This window comes from Danio rerio, chromosome 16, assembly GCF_049306965.1.
Source record: "Danio rerio strain Tuebingen ecotype United States chromosome 16, GRCz12tu, whole genome shotgun sequence".
Lineage (NCBI taxonomy): Eukaryota > Metazoa > Chordata > Actinopteri > Cypriniformes > Danionidae > Danio > Danio rerio.
Window position 1 is genome coordinate 52,017,546 of NC_133191.1, and position 24,955 is coordinate 52,042,500.

At 36.6% G+C, this 24,955-nt stretch overlaps 1 protein-coding gene across 5 annotated transcripts in view; it reads right to left on the minus strand.

The window, feature by feature from the left end:
• The window catches only part of csmd3a (CUB and Sushi multiple domains 3a), a 598,216-nt gene that overhangs the window by 1,578 nt on the left and 571,683 nt on the right, over positions 1–24,955 (minus strand). For all 5 annotated transcript variants that reach the window (XM_068214255.2, XM_068214256.2, XM_021467030.3 and 2 more), the window contains 7 exons: positions 22,268–22,379; positions 18,814–18,993; positions 18,424–18,489; positions 13,194–13,352; positions 10,613–10,725; positions 5,511–5,598; positions 3,910–4,045 (listed from right to left, as the gene is read on the minus strand). In XM_068214255.2, coding sequence (XP_068070356.1) covers positions 3,910–4,045; positions 5,511–5,598; positions 10,613–10,725; positions 13,194–13,352; positions 18,424–18,489; positions 18,814–18,993; positions 22,268–22,379 — 854 coding nt within the window. The remainder of the gene's footprint in view (positions 1–3,909; positions 4,046–5,510; positions 5,599–10,612; positions 10,726–13,193; positions 13,353–18,423; positions 18,490–18,813; positions 18,994–22,267; positions 22,380–24,955) is intronic.

Genomic DNA, 24,955 nt, shown 5'->3' on the forward strand with positions numbered 1-24,955 from the left:
TTTTTCATACCTTGCTGAGACTTGATCTCTTTTAGAATTTTTTCCCCCTCATTTTTTTAAAATAATGGAGCTCTGCAATTAACAATACACCAACACACTGTATAACCTTGATTTTACTCAGAAAAAAAAAACCTTTCTTTTTCTTCGATGCATTCAGAATAATGCGAATGCTTCCATTGCAGAAATGTAAGACTCTGCCATCTTTATTTCTGTATGTTCCTGTGGATAGCGCAATCCTCAATGAGTGCGGGATTCATTTTTAATTTAATTAAATATATTTTTATTATTATTATTAATAATTTAAGTAAATTTAATAAATTTTTTTATAAAAGCTAATTATCATTCATTCATTTTCTTTTCAGCTTAGTGCCTTTATTAATCCGGGGTCGCCACAGCGGAATGAACCACCAACTTATCCAACAAGTTTTTATGCAGCGGATGCCCTTCCAGCTGCAACTCATCTCTGGGAAACATCCACAAACACTCATTCACACACACACTCATACACTACAGACAATTTAGCCTACCCAATTCACCTGTACCACATGTCTTTGGGGGAAACCGGAGCACCCAGAGCACGTGAACGCAGGGAGAACATGCAAACTCCACACAGAAACGGCTTCTTGCTGAGAGGCGACCCACTGCGCCACTACCTTTTTTTAGAAACGCAACTCAGATGTTATTACTTATTATTTAAAAGTAATGCGTTACTTTACTCGTTACTTAGAAAAGTAATATTAATATGTAACTTGCATAACTTGTAATGTGTTACCCCTGACATAGGTTATTAGTAGTAGGTCTCCGTCGGTCAGTGTTGATCATGGATGACGTATCCTAATTCTCATCTTGAGCCATGACTGATTGTCTGAGACAGCATCGTTGGTGGCTGAAGAGACCAATAAAGGAGAGGCATTCTTTACCGCAGCAGTCGCATTGATAGGTGGCTCCCTGGCTGACGTTCTGCACCTTTCAGCAAACTCGCTTATCCTCCGACGCACGCATCATTTTCTTCTCACCTGACTTTAGCTCTTTGGTCTGGGTGCACCTCCATTTTAGGCGGTCTGCTGCGAGGTCTTCCCAGGACTATAGCTACGTTCCAAATGGCACAGTATACACTATGCACACATGCACTTACACACTCAACAGTATAGTATATGTATGTAGTGTCGTCCCAAATGGCACACTAATGGTTTTTTACTAATTCTACTAATTCAAACCGTTTCCCTAATGACGTTTGACGGTCGCCAAATCAGTGAAATAATCGACCGTATTATCAAATAATACCTGCCGTGAGTGTAACTGCATTCACCATCGAGAGGCGCTATAATCACTCTTGTAGGAGAATTTTACTTTCACCATCTAAAATAAATAAAGTTATCCAACATGTGTGCTCGATAGCTCCGCCCCTTCTGCTACGTAAGCAAACCTGCGGTCGTTGAGTCTGTAAAGTGTCCATCATTCCACACTTCATTTTAGCGGCTGAATGAGTGCATCATCCGGGTAATTGAAGTGCACTTATTTATTTATTTTTTTAGAGTTTTCAGTGTGAACACACTACTTACACTATTTATACTACAAAATGCCGTAGAATAGTGCATAAGTATGCGATTTGGGACGCAGCTTATGTGTTCATGTCGAGGGCTTTCATGTCCCTTTTCACGACGTCTTTAAATCGCAGAATTGGGCGTCCTGTGGTATTCTTCCTAGATGACAGTTCTCCGTAGAGGATGTCCTTTGGGATTCTCTCATCCTCCATTAGGTGTACATGGGTAAGCCAGCGTAGGCGACGTTGTTGAAGCATGGTATACATGATGGAAAGGCCGGCTCGAGTCAGAACTTTGATGTTGAAGACTTCGTCCTGCCAGGTAATGCCCAGAATGCGGCGCAGACCTCGTAGGTGGAAGGTGTTCAGTCTCCTCTCTTGTCTTGCATAGTTAGTCCATGGCTCACTCCCGTACTGTAGAGTGCTGATGATGCAAGCGTTGTACACTGCCATCCAGGGGAGATTTTAGGACATTCATTTTAGGGGGGCTCAGCTCCTTATGAGGTAAACATTTACATTTACAAGTGATAATTTAATAATATTATTTAAAAATGTTTGACTAATATGGTAAGGTTGTATGCTACACTAGCACTCTGTTGTATAGACAGGCATAGCAATTTCTGAATGAGCCAAATAGGCTCAACAAACCTGTTTACTGTAGTACAGTGTATTAAATTAATATATATATTTAAATAAATATTATTAAATATATAAAAGTTTTCATGTATTAGATAAATAAAACTGGCATAAATACAAATATTTTTTTAAACCCACAGGCTAATTCACACATTTAACAACCTGAATTATAATAATAAATAATAATGTAAGACAACACATGATGTTTCTAATTTATCTCTGTTAGTGACCCTGACAGTTAAAATGAGTACATTCACTAAGTGCTTCTGTCTCTGTGTTTAATATTTTCTGTGCATGACTGTATGGCGTAGACTAGTTAATGCTACATGCACTGTGATGTGTTTTATATTCGTAGTTCATTTGAAATAAAAACAGCGAAATGTTCGTTAACAGTTACATTTTCGCTGGAGGAGGTGAGCACAGAGGAAACAGTAGATGGCAAACCCGATTGCTGAAGCTATCGATAAACACACCTTGTTCTCTCGCTCAGCAAGGCTGTGGTTTGCTGAAAACCAATACAAAAAACTGGGGGGAGCCAAATTCTGCTGCTGTTTTCATATCAAATTTAAAGGGGACTGAGGCGATAAATTAGTGTACAGTTTATGAGCTAATCTCAAAAGTTGAGTAGAAACAGCCCCCCTAAAAAAGGCCTAGCAACGCCTATGCTGCCATCTTTGTTGCGGTTGTCAGTTTATGGTTTCTCCACACTCAGGATAATCCTGTTGAGCTCAGCATCCAGGGAGAGGTTATCGGTGATGGAGGAGCCCAAATATGTGAACAGTTGGACGATATTAATTACCTCCAAAATTGTCTTAAGTGTCAGTGCTCCGCGTCTCAAGTCTTCACCACGCATTCATTGCATTATGCCATTTGTCTTCTGAGGCGAAAGTCATTTATTAAATAAAGAAAAAATTCAGGCAGCTTCTCCTACCACAGCAAATAACGTTTTTACTGTTGATATTTAGCGCCAGTTGTTCAGGAAGTGACGATTTTGTTCTCTTTGACTAATTGAATGGAAATACTGCTTTATTCGCACGTCTTTTATGCGATTATTCCAGTTTTGCGCATACATTTAATTTGCGTCTTTGGATGGAGTTGTCTTTTCAACATCAAGGTAAATTACATGCATTGTGGAGATGCAAAATCCAGTGTAAATTTGTAATTTAAGCTTTGGCTGCACGGTGGCTCAGTGGTTAGCACTGTCGCCTCACAGCAAGTAGGTCGCTGGTTTGAGGTATGCGCTATAGGTGAACTGGAGGAACTGAATTGGCAGTAGTGTATGAGTGAGTGTGAATGTGAGAAAGTATGAGAATGTTTCCCAGTACTAAGTTGAGACTTGAAGAGTGTGCGATGTGTAAAACATATGCCAGAATAGTTGGCGGTTCATTCCGCTGTGGCGGCCCCTGATTAATAGGGCACTAAGCTGAAGAAAAACTGAATAAATAATTTAGATGTTTTATTTTTTTTAAAGGTGGTCCATGAAAAATATGTAATACACTTTTGAATATGCAGAAAACTTATATATGAATATAAGGAATTAATTTTAAAATGTAATACTTTTTGTGTTGATATTTTGGTGCTCAAAAGAGCATCAATGTATGGATGTTAAACAGAAGTCAAGGTCTGACATCAAATCGGTTTGCAGTTTTGACAATGTTCAATGCCAAACTGATGTGGTTTTGACATCAAGGTGCACGTTGACAATCGTTGTCCTTTGAGATTGCACCTACCTCTGTTTATAAAGATAAAAGCCAAAGCCTGCAAAAATGAGGGCAAAGAAAGGCACAAGAATCGCGATGGCCACAGAGCTGCTGTTGGTTCTGGGTGGGATCTCAGGGCTCCTGGTGGGCTCCAGAACGTTCAGACCTGTATGACAGGAAATTGTCATGAGCAAAAACTGAGGCAATAGTCAAGGTAACATTAACTATTCATGTAAAATTAGACTCTCAAACAGAGAAATCTAAAGAGGCAGTGACTTATTTGTATGCCCACACAAAATCTGCGGGTTAGATTGTTTGCCCATAATTGAGTATATATATAATATATATGATATAATATATTTTATATGATATTTATTTTTAAACACACATGCACGCACACACGCACGCACGCACGCATGCACACACACAAATTCAAAGCTCCTGAAATCTTTAGTTCAGTTATTCTTTACAACTGCTGAGTATTTGGGCCTTTTCTTCAATAAATTAACCTGACTGGACAACACATAGGATGGACAAAAAATTGCTTCTACTTTGAATTGGACTGACTGCTATACATCAATTGATCTACTATTCATATCCATTAAAAATCTGTGCACGTTCGTTATAAAACACTTACAGGACATTAATTTAGACAACCATGCGGATATAATGCGAATAATATAATATAATATAATATAATATAATATAATATAATATAATATAATATAATATAATAAAATTAAATACAATTTTTAATAATATAAATAATAATGAAAAGGAAAATAATATCTTTTTAACAGTGTGTTTATATGATTTATGTACAGTTTGTAATTTAATATTCACTGTTTTTAAATAGATCATTAATTTAAAAGTTAAAAAGTTATTCGTTTTGATATTCTTAAAATTATTTAGCATAAATCCACAGATTTTTTTTATTTTTATTAAATGCTGCCCAGAAAGGGCAACGAGTTCTTTCAGGCTATTTTGTTACAGTGTAAATTATGCAATTTATTATGTAAGACATTGTGTGAGAGTGTTGACAATATGATTACATGTGGTTTTTAACTGTTGCCAAGTGTCCATAATGAAAATAATGACCAATTAACAATTATGCTATTCTTTTATTAAACTTAATATGATGCCATAGTGAATTACATATGTTCAGTTTTACATTGCAAACTACGTGTTTAAGACAATTATCTCAAAGAGGTGATTTAAATGAATAGTACTGACTTTCCATTAAATGTAAATTATAGCTGTTGCTTAGTGTCTATAATGAGATTTGTATATTAAATTAACAATATAATGATGACACCGTCCATGTTTTCAGACCGTCACTAAATGTAAGTGTAACCTGGTGATATATACATATATAAATAAATAAATACTCACTTTTATTGCCAGGGGTTCAGCTATTATTGGCTGTATTTGTAGTTATTTTGAGAGGAAAATAAATTTACACTGCTATAAACACTTTATACTGACTACAATTCATTGTGTCAAACAGTCATTTCTGCAGTGTTGTCCTACGTCCTATATATATATATATATATATATATATATATATATATATATATATATAAACACAATTAGTCTTTACTCACTACTTGCATTGTCGACATGTAGCGTACCTTGTCTCTGTAGTCCAAATGGGCCGTAGTCTCTACCTTGTATAAAGCCTTGAAACAAGTATGTGTTTCCTTCATGGTCAGCAGAGACCTCGAGGAGAAGAACAACAAGACATGAACATCATGTTCTCTCATATTCTTCTCAATACAGCAGATGTTCTGTGCAATATCGCATTGTGATGAAGTCTATTGCTCTCAGAATACAGCTTCTCTTACACTGCCAAGTTTAATAATAGGCAGATATATACACCATGATATTACTGCACAGGGAAGATATCTGTTCTGCACTTAACCTACAGCAAATACAACCAATAGTTATGTTTCCATCCAAAGATGTGAATTAGATTTATACACAAAACTGGATTATTGCATAAAACGTTTGCAAATAAGGCATAGTTTTCATCCAATGAGTCAAAGAGAACAAAATTCCTGATAAACTGGAGCCAGATATCAAAAAAAGAGTTTGCTGCAATCGGAAAAGCCAAGACAGTTCTGAAGGTAATTATACTGAACCACTGTGATTATGGACTTTGGCTGAGGGATATTGCAATGAGCAAAGCAACATTTCAGATAAGTTATGACATGCTTTATTATTTTATTTATGTATTTTTGGTGCATAATTTGTTTGGTGTATAATTTGATTTCCATTAATACAGTCCCATCACTGCCTAGTTTTATCACATGATCACTGCAAGAAAAAATGCTCTTCTTGCTCTTCTTACTTCTAGTAAATTCTTTGAATATCTAAAAATTCTTTAAGAAGCATTTTAAATCATAAAGCAAGTAAAACTTGTTTTATTTTCAGAATTAATAAGTCAAAATTATGTGATTTTTTAAACAAGGATAAAATCTGCATGAATAATCTGCCAATGGGGTGAGCAATATTAACTAGTTCATTCATTTTCCTTTGGCTTAGTCTCTATTTCCAACCCAAGCTCATTGTGGAAGCGTAGCCCCGCGGACGTTTCTGGAGACCGCGATTTACGTGGCCGGAGGTACGTAAAGGCCTCGTTTGGTTTTTTTCGAGCGAACGCTGCGGGGCGGTGTGGCGCCGCTCCGCCCCTCCTCTTCGCGCTCGCCGGCCGAAGGCTCGCCTCCGAGTGGAGGGCTTACTGACGCAATCAGTTTGTCCGCCTAGCTCACAGCGTTGCGTCGGCGGAGCGGAGGCCCCGGAGGAGGAGGAGGAGGACGAGCAGGAGCTCCGGGATTGAGTCCGGGGAACGGCGGGTTCCGGAAATCAGGTAAGACGAAAAATGGAATCCGGAAAATGAGGGCGAGAACGCGGCGGGATCCGAAAACGCGGTCGAAATCGAAGACGAGCGCTTTTGCTTTTTTTTTTTTTCAATCCGGCAGCTATTCGCGCGAGAACGGCGCGGGCAAAACCGCGAAAAAATCCGCGAAAAAATCCGCGAAAACAAAAAAACGCTCGAATACGTACCTCCCGGGACGTAAATCGCGGCCCGCAGAAACGTCCGCGGGGCTACGTTTCCACAATGAGCCCGGGTTGTCTATTTCAGAGGTCACCACAGCGGAATGAACCGCTGACTATTCCAGCATATGTTTTACACAGCGGATACCCTTCCAGCTGCAACCCCTTACTGGGAAACCCCCACACACACTCATTTACACACACACACACACACACACACACACACACACACACACACACACACACACACACACACACACACACACACACACACACACACACGCACACACACGCGCGTTTGTTTTTGTGAAAAGTTGGGACATTACATAGGTTTATGTTCATTTTATACTGTCCAAGCCGTATATTGCCCTCACCCCACCCCTAAACCCAACCATCACAGGAGACTGTGTGCAGCTTTACTCTCTGATTAAACTCATTCTGTATGATTTATAAGCTTTTTGAGAAATGAGGACGTCACCAATGTCCTCATATTTCACCTCCTTTTTGTAATACCTGTGTCATACCCATGTCATTATACAGATTTGTGTCCTGATATGTCACAAAAACACACACACACGCACACACACACACACACACACACACACACACACACACACACACACACACACACACACAATGGCCAATTTAGCTTGTTTAATTCAGCTATTCCACATGTCTTTGTGAGGGAAACCGGAGCACTCGAAGGAAACCCACACCAACACTAGGAGAACATGCAAACTCCACACAGAAATGCCAACTGGGACTTGAAGCACCGATCTTCTTGCTGTGAGGCAACAGTGCTAACCACTGAGCCACCATGCTTTAATATAAGTTTATTTTACTTCCACAACTGGTAGATTATTAAACTTGTTTTAAAGAAAAACACACTTAATATTGACCGAGGGTGTAGGTTTGGCATAGACGGAGGGGATGTGTTCCCACCAATATCCAGCCATCACTGAAATATTCACACCAATAATTAAACCACCTTCAAAAAAAAAAATAATGCTCCGTCAATCATTAGTAACCTAGAAATGCAGAAAGGGTTCAATCAAAACACATGAGGACAGTGTGATTGTCTGGGGCCTATTTATGCTGTTAGTGACAGCTGTAATTAGATTCGAATGTGGGAAGGGCCAAAACAAGGAATGTCATAGATATATACACTAGATATCGCAAAGGGACTCTGAGCATGCATCAATAGCGCTGCCACATTGGTACAGTGCTCCCAGGACAAATGTCATTCAACCCCACTAGTCAAGACAGTGTTATTACGTGAAGATGCTGGACTTAAGCGCTTTCTACGGGTGTAGTAACGAGCAAACAAAGAAAACAAAGCACAAAGGCAGAACATTGTATAGGTAATATTAAGTGTTTTTCTGTTTTTGTATGTTCTGAACTTTTGTGCTAATCAGGTAACGTTATTGATGATAATCGGTCACTTACTGCATTCACCATAAGGCAATGCAGCTCCAACTCGCACTAAACACTATACTTATGCTAGTTTTGTTGAATAAAATCAGCAAACAATGCAAAAGAAATATGACAACGAGATGCTGCGCTGCCAGAAACTTGTATTATTGTCGACAAGTGAAAGAGTCGTTCGGGGGATTCATTCACAAACGAATCGCTCCCTCCGTCAGTATGAGAAGTGAAAACAGGAGAGGAGGTGTGTTTCAGGACATGATTAGATCAAATTTAACAGGGAGGGTGAATAGTACATTTCTGTACAAACAAACACAAGCTTTTTGTCAGAAATGCCCGTGCGGTCACTGATCCATCAATGTAGAAAAGTGATGAAAAATTATAATTTTCGTAATAAGAAAAGAAAAAATTACATACTAACATCCAGGAAAACTCCCGATCACAGATAAATGTGTATATGTGTATATCTCTGGCTTTGGATGGCCACAGTCCTCCACTGTACCTTGGTCCCGCATTCATTTCAAAGAAACGCTACCCTGTACCAAGATGGCGGCGCTATTGACGCATTCTGTCCAATAGACAACAACAGGCCAGGCGACATCTAATGTATATATCTATGAAGGAACGTTCCCAGTCCTCCTTCAATGTACAAGACGTGGACACACAGTTGAAGTCAGAATTATTAGCCCCCCTGATTTATTAGCCCCCCTGTATATGTTTTTCTGTTTAACAGAGAGCAGATAGTTTTAATAACTCATCTCTAATAACTGATTTATTTTATCTTTGTCATGATGACAGTAAATAATATTTGACTAGATATTTTTCAAGACACTTCTATACAGCTTAAAGTGACATTTAAACGCTTAGCTAGGTTTATTAGGTTAACTAGGCAGGTTAGGGTAATTATGCAAGTTCTTGTATAACGATGCTTTGTTCTGTAGACAGTCGAGAAAAAATATAGCTTAAAGGGGACTAATAATTTTGCCCTCATAAGCAATGTTTATGCTAATGAGGAAGAGATGGTCACTAATGGGCGGGGCTTTCCCCCTCTGATGACTCGTACAAAGGGAGACTGTCAATCAAAGTGTTTCTGCAGACAGTTCTCATACAGCGTGATTGCAAAAAAATAGCTGGCTAATAACAATTCGAGGCTGGCGATATTCACACACTGTAAACCCCTTCTAAAAGTGATTTTTCCATAACAGGTCTCCTTTAACCCTCTGGGGTCGAAGACCGCGTATACGCGTTTTGACCTGTGGTGGCGTCAAACTGCTGAAATGAACTTAAATAACACTTTCAGTTTTGATCGTACAGATAAGATCAATACATCAATGGAAACTGTTATGTGTCTACTTTTTGTTTTGTACACACGTAACAAACGTGTGTGCTTTTGCAAAATAAGGAAAACAAAAAGTGTAGGCATTCTGTCTTTTTTCTCTCCGTGATCTGCTTTTAGAAACACGTCGGTAAAATGCGCTAAAACTCTGCGAATACAAAACGCACACATATGAGACATGTATTTCTAGAAAGCTTAAAGTGTCTACTTTTAAACGCAGCTATGCATGTTGAAAACAAACATTGCTTGATAAAGTAATCGGTATGAAACCAACGCTATGTCTAGTTTCTCAGTCTGATCTCATTAGTTTTAATGTGACCACGCCCACGGGGCATTGTTATTACAAGCGTCTGAGGCGCGAGCCTGATGGCTTATTATGCAGCTCATTATGCAGGTCTTTGTCTTCTCAGGTGTGACTCACTGCATAGAAATGATAGTTCACACCTTCCCGCAAAAACCAATTTCACTTAAAAAGTGACTTAGAAATTTTAATTCATTATATTGTTTTCTGTGAGCAAGTGAACAAGATGATTCTAACATCATTTTGAAGCAAAAACACTAGACTACCAGATCCAGTTCTTGAATGTCTTGTGCACAAATGTTCTCTGTGTGTTTCACGGCCTTGTTTCAGTGACTTCAAAATTTTAGTTTTTCACTAACCACGCATAAACGTTTCATTCTCAAAAACACAACCACACATACAAACATGCTGCTTAGGTATTATTGTAGCCCGACTTGTGCTGTTTACAGTGTTATCACAATTTAGCCATTTATATGTTTTTAAGATACTGAAAACAACACAAATGTCAGTGCATGTCAAAACTTCTCCAGAGCCCCAAAACACCCTCAGACCCCAGAGGGTTAAACTAGCATAACAGGCACACTTTAAAGTTAGAAAGCCTAAATGAAACTTACAAAGCCGTCCATGATCATGCTCTCCTCTGTGGTCTTGCTGTAGGTGTTCTTCAGCAGAGTTTTCATGTGATACAGACGCAGCGTCAGACGGGCGTCTCTACTCTTGTAAACACCTGCGTTCAGAAGACAAACCATTAAAACGTGTCTTGCGTTGATTTAGTGGCCACTTCATGGTGAGCACCTGCTCATTAATGCAAATGTATTTGGATTAATATTTATTACATTTACAACAATATAAAATTCGACTTTGCGATGGCAGGTGTGTAAATATTGGCTACTTCACTGCGTGCAATTAGATGGCAGAGTGTGAATTATCCACTTTATAACATTAGTTTCACAGTTTTGCTTTTATTTGCTCTCAACTGGAGGGTTTGCTGTTTTTGGACCGCTGTCAGACTTGCTAGGAATAATCAGATATTTTTGGTTTGTGTTCAGGTTCCTGATAAAAAGAGAAAACATGTTAGATGATTTATGCATTTTATTTAATTCTCATGCTAATCAGAGATCACCATGCAGGTTTTTCAATACATAAAAGCTTTTTAATCCAATGGATTTCATAAAGTGTGTTTTCTGATATAAAACTACACAATTGTTTTAAAGTTACTCTTTTTAAAAGACAGAAGTACTTTTATTAACCAGGAATGCATGAAGGGGATGAAAAATGACAGTAGGGAGATTTCTATTTAATATAGTGTTTAGTATATACAGTACAGCCCTCACAAGTAATAAATTGCTATTTTCTATAAGATGCTATACAATATACTATTTGTGCATATACATTAGATTAGTCAGTACTGAGCCAAATCTAAAGCTAATCTAACAAAAAACTTTCTAAATAGTCCAAAAATACGTACACTGTCCAACTTACTGTCCAAAAACAAGTACATCCAAATTTATATTTTAGAGAAAAATATTACATTTAAATAGAGGAAAATGGAATTTTATATATATAAAACATCATTTAAATTTCGTAGTTTGTAATTTTTATTTTTGCAATATTTCACTTGTATAATTTTTCTACTTCTAAAGATGTTTCGTGACTGAAATTTTATTTTAATAAATATAAACTGTTTTGTTTAATTGCAGTAACATATCCTTATATCCCTTTACTGAGAAATGTATATAAGGCGTACTTATTTATGTGGAGCACTGTAAATGCTATGGTTTTGAACTTTTAATTTATTAAAAAAATCCTGAAAGCATAAATATAGATAGATAGACAGACAGACAGACAGACAGACAGACAGACAGACAGACAGATATATAGATAGATAGATAGATAGATAGATAGATAGATAGATAGATAGATAGATAGATAGATAGATAGATAGATAGATAGATAGATAGATAGATAGATAGATAGATAGATAGATAGACATATAGATATGACTAGATATTTTTAAGACACTTCTATACAGCTTAAAGTGACATTTAAAGGCTTAACTAGGTTAATTAGGGTAACTATAGGCAGGTTGTTTTGTAGACAAATTAAAAAAGTATTGCTTAAAGGGGCTAATAATTTTGACTTTAAAATGGTGTTTAAATTTTTTTTTAACTTTTTTTATTCTTTTTTTATTCTTTTATTCTAGCTGAAATAAAACACATAAGACTTTGTCCAGAAGAAAAAAATATTATCAGGCATACTGTAAAAAATTCCTTGCTCTGTTAAACCTCATTTGGGAAATATTTAAAAAAGAAAAAAAAATTCAAACGGGGCTACTAATTCTGACGTCAACTGCATATATATATATATATATATATATATATATATATATATATATATATATATATATATATATATATATATATATATATATTTATATATATAAATATATATATATATATATATATATATATATATATATATATATATATATATATATATATATATATATATATATATATATATATATATATATATATATATATAAATGAAAGATTATTAAAAGAGGAAACAGCTATTTCCACAACTTTTAATTTTTATTCTTGATTTTTCGGCTAGTGTGGAAGTTATAAATAAGAAAAAAAATTTGTATTAGTAAATTAAATAATATAACAATTTAAAATGAAAATGATTTAAATATGCATTAAAATTTGCCGGATCTCCACCAAAAAAGACAATTTCAAGCGATTATTACATTTATAAGCAATTTTTTAAATTGTATTTCATTAAAAAAAAACACAATACACTATTGCTTGCGTTAGATGCTACAGATGCATTAGATTGATAAAAACGACAGCAATAATACTTGTAAAGCAAGAAGATTGCCTATTTCTCCTATAATTTGTTTATGGACTTATTTAAAACTGTTTTACTTCACTTTTTTTTTAACAAAACATGTAGGTTTGTTGAGCAGAGGAATCTTTTAAAAACATTCCCAACTCCAAACTTTTGACAGCAGCGTATTATAAGTGCAGGAGAATTACAGGAGCTCTAAAGGAGCATCTTGTATTAAGAATAAGTGACATTTTTAGGCCTGATCTGAGTGCTGAGATTACAGAGAGCAGAGGTTTTGTTTACAGCGGGTTTATGCAGTGATCGAAGTGTTTATGACACGAACGCCGCCATTATGGCTCTTACCTGACAACAGCAGTTCTGAGTGCCTGTTAGTTAAAGTCGCATTGACTTTCCCCGTGGTGGCGTTAAAGCTAGTGATTGTCAAAGTCATGGGCTGCTTCGCTCCTTTGTACTCGAAGGAACCTTTCCACAAGAACGTGGGCGCAAATACGTCGTCGGGAACTGCAATAAGAAGATTTAATGTGTCAGTTTAGGTTAGGAAGCCATTTGCGCTTGCTGTTCAGCATAATTAACACCTCAAATGGTTTTCTGTGGATCTGGCTGCGAATTACGTTAGAGAAGAGACGATAGCCAGCTCAACGTTCACTTTCGGATATCAACGATGATAATGAAGGGAAATACTGAAGAACAGACTTTATACGAGTGGTTGAATGTGGAAAGGGAAACAATAAATGATGTCTGTTTCTGTATTACTGAACAAGCAGCCTACACTGGAAAAAAATGTTAATTGACAGCAGGCTTGGCTCTAGCTTGGAAATTTAGGGTGGGCCAAAATAAATAAATAAATAAGAGAAATAAATAAAATATTTTTTTTAAAAAGAAAAATTATGTATATATATATATATATATATATATATATATATATATATATATATATATATATATATATATATTTATATATATATATATATATATATATATATATATATATATATATATATATATATATATATATGTATATATATATTAGGGATGGGAAGATTAACCGATATGTATCGATACGCGGTCATGCGCGTGCACGATGCGAGTGAATCGGTTGAGCAGCAGAGGATGAATGAAATTTTGGAAGCAAATCGAGATGCATCGGTTTTTGCGAGATGCATCGATTTTTCCGAGATACAGCTTATATTTTTAATATAGAATGTATTTTTTATTTATTAACAAGTGTTGTCAACCTGTTTTTGGCGCATAATTTAATCGACCTACATAAAGTAAGCCTTAGCAACGGATTTGCGGATGTGTACACTCACACTACAACTCAGTGTATCAGGTGTGCGGATGAAGCTAGTGGAGCGCCCTCAGAAAGTGCGAGAAGCAAAACAAACATTGTATTCCCCACTGAGTTTTAAATCTAAAGTATGGCAAGCAACATTATGGATTTAAGGATGGACGACTTGCCAGGACAGATGCAATTTGCAAAATGTGCCGCGCATCTGTAAAATACGCGGGCAGTACGACTAATCTGAAATCTCACTTGAAGCAGCGCCACGGTGTTGTTGTGAAGGCATCTTCCAGTGTTTCTGCATCCCCGGCTTTCGCACTGCTTCAACCAGCTCCAAAAGTGGTGAGAACAGCATTGCAAGTTTTTTTTCCGTGCGCAACAGTTCTGCTCGCTCTACGCCAATAACGAATGCTATTGCATTGTTCATCTGCAAAGATATTCAGCCTAGTGTCACGGAGAACGAAGGTTTTAAACACCTCCTCCTGTTAATTTTTATTTAATTATAATAATAATAATATTAATAATAATAATGATAAAAATAATTGGGTGTCACGGTGGCACAGTGGGTAGTTTGACCACCTCACAGCAAGAAGATTGCTGGTTTGTTATATTTTTATTAGCCTGTTGTTTACAGTGACAGTGATGTTTCAAAGCAGCATAACACTGCTAGTTTACAACCTTAAGTTTTGAATAATCAGTGGCAAAATATCTTTGTAAAACTTGTTTTCATAGTTGAAAAGTTAAATCACAATTCTTGTTGTGCAATGCTAAATTTATTTATGTTGAAAGAGTGCAAATATATACATATTTTTTTAATTGATATTGCACTTATACATTCTGTTTATCTTGAAAATACTTAAATAATATGTGCTATATGTTCTAAAATGGCCCTCTACTGTAAACTGACACTCTGGCTCTGAGAGAAAAGCCAGTTTGTAAAAAAAGTCTTGGTTTTGCTTGGTTAATAAATAATCAAACTCATTCAATGGCACAGCATCCTCTTTCACATCATCTCATAAACTTGATCTAATTAGTGCTGAAATATCGCATCGTATCGTGATATGGGTGTGAATCGTATCGTGTCGCATCGCAATATGTCACAAATGTATCGCTAATATATCGGATCGTATTCTTTGTATCGAGATGCGTATCGGATCGGCATTATAGCTTAGATGCCCAACCCTAATATATATATATATATATATATATATATATATATATATATATATATATATATATATATATATATATATATATATACACCCCAGCTGCCGGAAATAAACCGTAAAATTATTATTTTTTGTTTTTACAGTGTATATATGTATTTTCAGTATTGTATATCATTACTGTAAAATGTGCAGAGAAAAGTGTTTCTAAAGTAGCCCTAAAGTGGCCCTATCATACACCCGGTGCAATGTGGCGCAAGGTGCGACACAATTGTTGTCTGCTAGTTTCAGCTCAGCGCAAGCATGCATCTGCGCTGACATGTGCGTCCATAGGCGTTCTGGTCTAAAAAAGGAGGCGTGTTGAGGCGCATTGCTGGCGCGTTGCTATTTTGAGGAACTAAAATAGACTGTTCAATAGACCAGCTTAGAGGAGGTCTAAAGTCCAGCGCAGAGCACGTTAGCTGTGCTTCTCGCTTAAACATTGCTTAATACACACAGGATGTACAGCAAAACACAAATATCTTTACAAATGAAAAAGAATGAAAGGATTAAAATATTACAAAACATATTATTTTCTAGCCTACATAAATATAAAAACCACAGCCTTCATGTCTTCTTCATCTTGGGGGGCTTTTTAAGTTTATTCATAACAATTTACTTTTGTTATTATAATTAAATAAATGTTATTATATAATTATAAATGTAATTATAATTATTAGCAGTATTATTTATTAAATGCATATTTATATTTGTTTTATTAAAAACAAGCTTAGATTTGTCCACCTGTCAGGTTTTAGACCATATGGGGCATAGCAGGTGTATTTAGATATAACTCAGTTGTTTGACCACATTTCGTTATTATTGTTCTTTTATTCGTTTGCTGGAAATTAGAACTGAATTTAGAAATAGTTTTGAAACAAATCTTTGCGCTTAATAAACAAAATTAATTATGTATAGAGTGATGGATATCTGGGTCTACAATATGTTTCCCTATCCACGAGAGTTAAACTGAAAGTAAAGAATGAGGAGGCTCATCTCTCATCCTCACACTGCAGATGCTGTTTAACTGTTTTCTTGCTGGTGAAGCGTTCAGTTTTTCCACTTACAAAGTCCGCCATGTATATAGCAAATGAGCTATGGCATGACACAACTGACTCTTAAAGGAAATGGGAGATGAGACTCTGATTGGTTAATCTCAAAGCACACCGATAACTCATTAAGAGAAAAAGCACAACCCTGTTAGACCATACGCCACGGCGCAAAGCGGATTTTTTTTCAACCTTAAAATAGCAAACGTGGATTCTGACACTCCCATAATGCTTTTGCGCCCTGCACTTCAGATTTTGCATCTGGATTGTCAAAAGAGAGCCCAAAATGATTGACCGGCAGACAATGTTTCTGATTGGCTGGATTTCAGCCTGGACATTTTGTGATTTCTGTCAGGTATAGACACTTTGTGCTCTATTTTGACGGTCCATACGCAGAGCGCAAAGCGCAAACGCTTTCAGGGCGTGTCAGAACGCATTTTTGCTAATTTAAGGACGGAAAAATTCACTTTGCACCATGGCGCATGGTCTAATAGGGTTGAGCTTATTTTCTTAATGAGTTATAGATGTGTTTTAGGAATAAACCAATCAGAGTCTCATCTCCCATTATCTTTAAGAGCCAGCTGTGTCGTGTCATAAGCACATTTGCTATTAACATGACGTAAAGTAAGTTCACTTTCGCTCTTGCTCTCGTGGATAGGGAAACTTTACCACAAAGACATCAATTAGGCTATTAATAATTAATTTTGTTTGTTAAGCGCAAAGATTTGTTTCAAAAGTATTTCTAAATTCAGTTCTAATTTCCAGCAAACGAATCAATGAACAATAATAACAAAGTGTGTTCAAAATACTGAGTTATTTCCAAATACACCTACAATGCCCCATATGATCTAAAACCTGACAGGTGGACAAATCTAAGCTTGTTTTTAATAAAACAAATATAAATATGGATATAATAAATAATACTGCTAATAATGATATTATACAAAAGCTAATTGAATGAACTGAAAAAACCTCCCGAGATGTAGAAAGTAAGGCAGTGGTTTTTAAATTCATGTAGGCTAGAAATTAATATGTTTTGTAATATTTTGATCATTCATATTTATATCCTATATATATCCTTATTATATATATCCTTAATATATTCTATCTTTTTCATATGTAAAGATGTTTGTGTATTGCTCTACATCTTGTTTGTAGTGTGTAAGCCAGGCGCATTTTGCGCCAGACAATAGACAGACTTTGTTCTGGTCAAAAGAACAGACTATTTACTCAAAATAGCAACGCGCCAAAACACGCCTGCTTTTTTAGACCAGAACGCCTGTGAATGATCCTTGCACCGAGCTGAAAGTAGCAAAAGACTATTGCTCCGCGCCTTCCGCCACATTACGCCGGGTGTACGATAGGGCCCTAAACCTGTGTTATTCCCACATAAATGGCACCAGTTTCACATTGCTTTGATTTTTGTTTACAGTGTTTGTCGCCACATTGTAAGTGGATGTTCACAACATATCATAACTTAAGTCAGAGTAATTGGTGGTTCATTCCACTGTGGTGACCCCTGATAACTAAGGATAGTGAGAATGAACACAACATTGGACATAAGAGCTATATTAAACCTATACATAACTAACATACGGCAGCGGTAATCTAACTATACATGTACTATAAATGCATAACTATAGACAACCTAAGACAGACTATACAAGTACTTTTACATAATACAGAATAATATTAAGCAAGATATTGTAAAAAATAGCTTATTTATGGTTGATGAAAACAAGTAGTGCAACACGATTGAGTGGTTCATTCAAGTAAACATTATTTTCCATAGTTAGTAAGATAGAGTTTAAGTAAAGTGTCTGGTGCATACGGAGAGAAAAGTTTTTCTACTGTAAACATACAAAATGATTGACTGGCAGAAAATGTTTCTGATTGGCTGGATTTCAGCCTGGACGTTTTTTGTGATTTCTGTCAGGTAAAGACACTTAATCTGTGTTATTCCCACACAAATGGCATCAGTTTCACATGACTGTGATCTTTGTTTACAGTGTTTGTTGCAGCATTGTGAGACTCACCGTTGACTTTGGGACTGGATGTTCCTTGTACAGGCGTTATGACTTTTTCTGATGTTTTGGAGCCGGCTGAAAGACACCAAAAAATGCATATCACTGCAACAAAGACTCTTTGCATTTCAAATGGCTTTAAAGGGAGCGCATTTCACACATGATTTCCCACATCCAGCAGAGGAAGCACATCTGTCGCTTCTGCCTCCACAAGACAAAAGACCGGCCAAAAAAACACAGATTTGAACTGTGCTGTGTGTGTGCAGAGATGGCCACAAATACATCACAAAATAATTTTTGTGTGCGTATTTCTATTTGTGTGTTTGTGTATGTGTTTGCGTTTGCATATGTAGATAGATACACATATATTTGTGTGTTTGTGTGTTGTGTTAATCTCCTCACCTCTACAGACGGGCACTTTGCCGGTCCAGGATCCATCCGGTCTGCATGCACGGTGCTCGGAGCCGCCGGTGAGGATGAATCCGGGCTGGCAGGAGTACAGCAGTGTGTAGCCGAATGACGGCAGGTCCATCCCCAACACATTAGCATGCGGAGGAGTCTTTGGTTGCTTACAGGAGTGAGCTGCAAGAGCAGAATCAGAAATGGAGACACAAATAATTACTCGCACCTAAAACAATAAAGTGTGACATTACTGAAGTAAGAAGTGAGAAGGAGAGAAAAAGGTGTTGTCTTTGAAAAATGACTCTTTCAAAAAGCAAAATAATGCTGGGCTAAAAAATAGTTTGTTTTTGACAAAATAGACTTATATGTACTGTATACATTATGTATATATAAATACATACATGCATGCATATATTTGATAAAATGTATATATATATATATATGTATATATATATATATATATATATATATATATATATATATATATATATATACTCACATACTTACTGGCCACTTTATTAGGTATACCTGTCTAACTGCTTGTTAACACAAATTTCTTATCAGCCAATCACATGGCAGCAACTCAATGCATTTAGGCATGTAGACATGTTCAAGACAATCTGCTTTAAACCGAGCATCAGAATGGGGAAAAAAGGTGATTTAAATGACTTTAAACGTGGCATGGTTGTTGATGCCAGACGAGCTTGTCTGAGTATTTCAGAAACTGCTGGGATTTTCATGCACAAGCATCTCTAGGGTTTACAGAGAATGGTCCGAAAAAGAGAAAATATCCAGTGAGTTGCATTTTTGTGGGCAAAAATGCTTATTATCAACAGGATAACGCTCCATGTCATCAAGCGTGAATCATCTCAGACTTGTTTCTTGACCATGACAGTGAGTTCACTGTACTTATATGGCCTCCACAGTCACCAGACCTCAATCCAATAGAGCACCTTTGCTCTGCAGCAACTGCGTGGTGCTATCATGTCAATATAGACCAAAATCTCAGAGCAATTTTCCATTATTTTATTTAATCTATGCCACACAGGATTAAGGCGGGTGTGAAGGCAAAAGGAGGTTCAACGGTACTAGTAAGGTGTACATAATAAAGTGGCCGGTGAGTGTATATGTATATGAAACAAATTATATATAAATTTAAATATCTATGTAACAAAATAGCTGTGTACTGGTTTGTTTATATGTATGTGTGTATCATTTTCATAATAAATATTTATAAAAGACAGTTTCATTTTCTCTAATAGTTTCATTTTGCTAAATATTTCCTATAATTATTTTAAGAGATTCTTAAACATTTGTATTAACAGGAAAGCATGGGGAGCGGAGAGAGGGGAAGGATCGGCATAGGACCTTGAAGTGGGAATCGGCTCGTGTTGCCATGAGCATGTGTCAACGCACTAACCACTACACAGATGGCACCAACTTTAGTCAGTTTTGATCACAGTTCAAAACAATTGTGCTTTCCGCAAACATTAGTAGTAACTACTGTATAGCAACTCGCAGCTTAGAAGCCTTTATCTGTAGTGTGAAAGCACTGTTCAAGAGATACACAATAACATTGTTTCATGACTTTGAAATATGTATATTTATTTTAACCCGGTTGCGTCTTTCATCTCGTTTTATGCTTGAACAACTAAATGAATGCTGAAGTCTATTTAACCTATTATATTTTAATTACATTTCAATATCAATGCTGTAAAAGGAATCTCATGAAATTAAAAAGTCACATCAACCTTTCACCAGAAGGTTATCGGTTGCTGAAAAACACTAGCTGTGCATATATATATATATATATATATATATATATATATATATATATATATATATATATATATATATATATATATATATATATATATATATATATATATATATATATGTGTGTGTGTGTGTGTGTGTGTGTGTGTATATATGGGTATATGTACACTGCCTGACAACAAAAGTCTTGTCATTGATTCGAGTTGTAAGAGTAACAAATAAAAACTGCAGAAGACCTATTGGAACCCACATGGACCCAAGATTCTCACAGACATCAGTCAAGTTTGGTAAAGAAAAAATCGTGGTTTGGGATTACATTCAGTACGTGGGCTTGCGAGAGATCTGCAGAGTGGATGGCAAAATCAACAATCTGAGGCATCAAGACATTTGTGTTGCCCATTACATAACAAACCACAGTAGAGGGCAAATTCTTCAGCAGGATAGCACTCCTTCTCATACTTCAGCCTCCACATCAAAGCTCCTGAAAACAAAGAATGCCAAGTTGCTCCAGGATTGGCCAACCCAGTTACCAGACATGAACATTATTGAGCATGTCTGGGGTAAGATGAAGGAGGCATTGAAGATGAATCCAAAGAATCTTGATGAACTGGAAGAACGCTTTCTTTGCCACTCCAGATGACTTAATTATTAAGTGATTTGAGTCGTTACAAAGATGTATGGATGCAGTCCTCCAAGATGATGGGAGTCATACACAATATTAATTATTTTTCCACTGCAGCATGACTTTATATTCTATACTGTACATTATTTATGTTAAATGACAAAACTTTGGTCTAAGCCTTTCAATTAAGCCACTTCTGACACCAAATGATCAACAAGAAGTCAAGTTATTATTTGTTGTTCCCAAAACTTGGATAGGTGAACAAGACTTTTTGTCAGGTAGTGTATAATGTATATAATAATGTAACAACATCATATGCATAACAATAAAACATATTATGATGCAGTTTACAAAATTTAAATTGTGTGCAAATTAATATTCCTGTGCAACAAAATCTAAAAAAATATTTGTGTGATTTTATGTGTGTTTGCATGCATATTCGTATGTGTAAAATGACATTATAGATCAAACATACGGTTTCGTAGGTATTGGAGTGAGAATGTTTAGTGAGATTCACAAACTAACATGAGCTGCTGATTATAAATGCAGCAGAGCTTCTGCATTTCCCATGATGCACTGTACTTTAAAGCCCTATTTTTCACTTTCATATGGAATGACGTGCATATGGAAAACAAATCTCCTGCAGGGGGAAATAAATGTTATAACATAACTTGCAAAATAGATGACTTGCCTCAAAAAAAAAAATCCTGAAAAGATGAAGTACAACACACACACAAATGCACCAAAATCATGTAGAAGTGTGTGCATGTGTGTGTACTTGTTTTCATATCCCAATGGGGACTCAAACCTGACTGCACACAGACTTAAGGGGACTTGAGGTAAACAAAATTGAGGTAAACATGCTTTTAAATCACACAGAATGATTTATTTTGAAAATGTAAAAATGCAGAGTGTGTCCTCTGTGGGTTTGGTTTAGGGGTAGAGGGAAAGAATATAATGTTTATATAGTAGAAACATCATTACGTCTATCAGAGTCCCCACAGAGATATAAGAACCAGTCTGTCTGTGTGTGTGTGTTGAGTGAGTGAGACTCACGGATGCATTCAGGTTGAGAGCCACTCCAGGTCAAATCCTGCTGACACGTGCGTGTGGTGGAGCCCAGTAACAAGTGGCCCGTCTGACAGACAAACTTCACTGTACTACCAACCTGAGAAGCAGAGATAAGCCTGTCAGAAAACACACACATACACAGCACAGACACATACATATATACACCCACACACCGCATTCACGTCCTCTCAACCCATGGTGACCCAGAATAGGGAATAATTTTTGCTCACATATTACGGTTATAAGCCTGAACGGCATAAAATTACATCAGTCTACAGTAGGGATGGGAAGATTAATCGATATGTATCGATACGCGGTCATGCGCGTGCACAATGCGAGTGCATCGGTAGAGCAGCAGAGGATGAATGAAATTTTGGAAGCAAATCAAGATGCATCGGTTTTTGCGAGATACAGCTTATATTTTTAATATAGAATGTATTTTGTATTTATTAACAAGTGTTGTCAACCTGTTTTTGGCGCATAATTTAATCGACCTACATAAAGTATGCCTTAGCAACGGATTTGCGGATGTGCACACACTACAACTCAGTGTATCAGGTGTGCGGATGAAGCTAGTGGTGCGCCCTCAGAAAGCACGAGAAGCAAAACAAACATTTTATTCCCCACTGAGTTTTAAATCTAAAGTATGGCAACATTATGGATTTAAGGATGGAAGACATGACAGGACAGATGCAATTTGCAAAATGTGCCGCGCATCTGTAAAATACGTGGGCAGTACGAGTAATCTGAAATCTCACTTGAAGCGGCGCCACGGTGTTGTTGTGAAAGCATCTTCCAGTGTTCCTGCATCCCCGGCTTTCGCACTGCTTCAACTGTAGCTACCAGCTCCAAAAGTGGTGAGAAAAGCATTGCAAGTTTTTTTTTCCATGCGCAACAGTTCTGCTCGCTCTACGCCAATAACGGATGTTACTGCATTGTTCATCTGCAAAGACATTCAGCCTAGTGTCACGGAGAATGAAGGTTTTAAACACCTCCTCCTGTTAATTTTTATTTAATTATAATAATAATAATATTAATAATAATAATGATAAAAATAATTGGTCTCACGGTGGCACAGTGGGTAGTTTGACCACCTCACAGCAAGAAGATTGCTGGTTTGTTATATTTTTATTAGCCTGTTGTTTACAGTGACAGTGATGTTTCAAAGCAGCATAACACTGCTAGTTCACCACCTCAAGTTTTGAATATTCAGTGGCACAATATATCTTTGTAAAACTTGTTTTCATAGTTGAAAAGTTAAATCACAATTCTTGTTGTGAAATGCTAAATGTTTTTTTATGTTGAAAGAGTGCAAATATATATAATTAAATATATATTGCACTTATACATTCTGTTTATTTTGAAACTCCTTAAATAATATGTGCTATATGTTCTAAAATGGCCCCCTATTGTAAACTGACACTCTGGCTCTGAGAGAAAAGCCAGTGTGTAAAAAAAGTCTTGGTTTTGCTTGGTTAATAAATAATCAAACTCATTCAATGGCACAGCATCCCCTTTTACATAATCTCATAAACTTGAACTAATTAGCTAGTGCTGAATTATCGCATTGTATCGTGATATGGGTGTGAATCGTATCGTGTTGCATCGCAATATGTCACAAATGTATCGCTAATATATCGGATCGTATTCTTTGTATCGAGATGCGTATCGGATCGGCATTATAGCTTAGATGCCCAACCCTAGTCTACAGAGATTCCCCAGTATTTCTCTGTTGTAATCAAGATTTCACAATAATTAACCCCGAAAAAGCCAAAGCAATCTGTCCTTATAAATAAACTGCATAGTTGCAATCTAAACAACTACATTCTCAACTAAAAAAGCTTCAAAAGTACTTTATGTTGCCCAACAGCTGCGATTTTTGTCAAACTGTAGTGTCCTCTGCTTGTCGCTGTATGTGGGCGGAGTAACACACAAGTGTAAAGAGGCTTTACGAGTGCTGTTATCTGCAGAGTATTGCATGACTATCAGCCAATCAGACTCAGAAACCACACAGAACAGTTGTATAAATATATATGCATACATACATACTGTAACTGCGCATATACACACACACACACAAACACACACACACACACACACACACACACACACACACACACACACACACACACACACACACACACACACACACACACACACACACACACACACACACACACACACACACACTCCATAAATGCAATGCATTTTGTACTGTTCAGTCTGTATATTCAGCCTGTAGATTATAAATATTACATATGTATTCATAAATAAATCTCCATATACATTTTCAAAATACTTCATTCGGGATGATTTATGAGACATTTCCCTCATGGGAACCAATGTCGTGAATACCAAAATACACACAGAGAGAAGGAGAGAGTGAGAAAGCACACTTTTTCTATGCACACACACACACAGGCAGACACAAACAGAGAAACAAACACACGCTCACACTCACAAGGACAGACACAGACAAACACACTAACAGAAAGAGACACACACACACACACACACACACACATAGACAAACACACACAAAGACAGACACACAGACACTGACAGAAAGACAAACCCACACACAGACAATCAAACACACACACACACACATCTTCCCAGCTCATAACATTTATTAATTTCCCTTTGGCTTAGTTCCGGCTTAGCACCACAGCG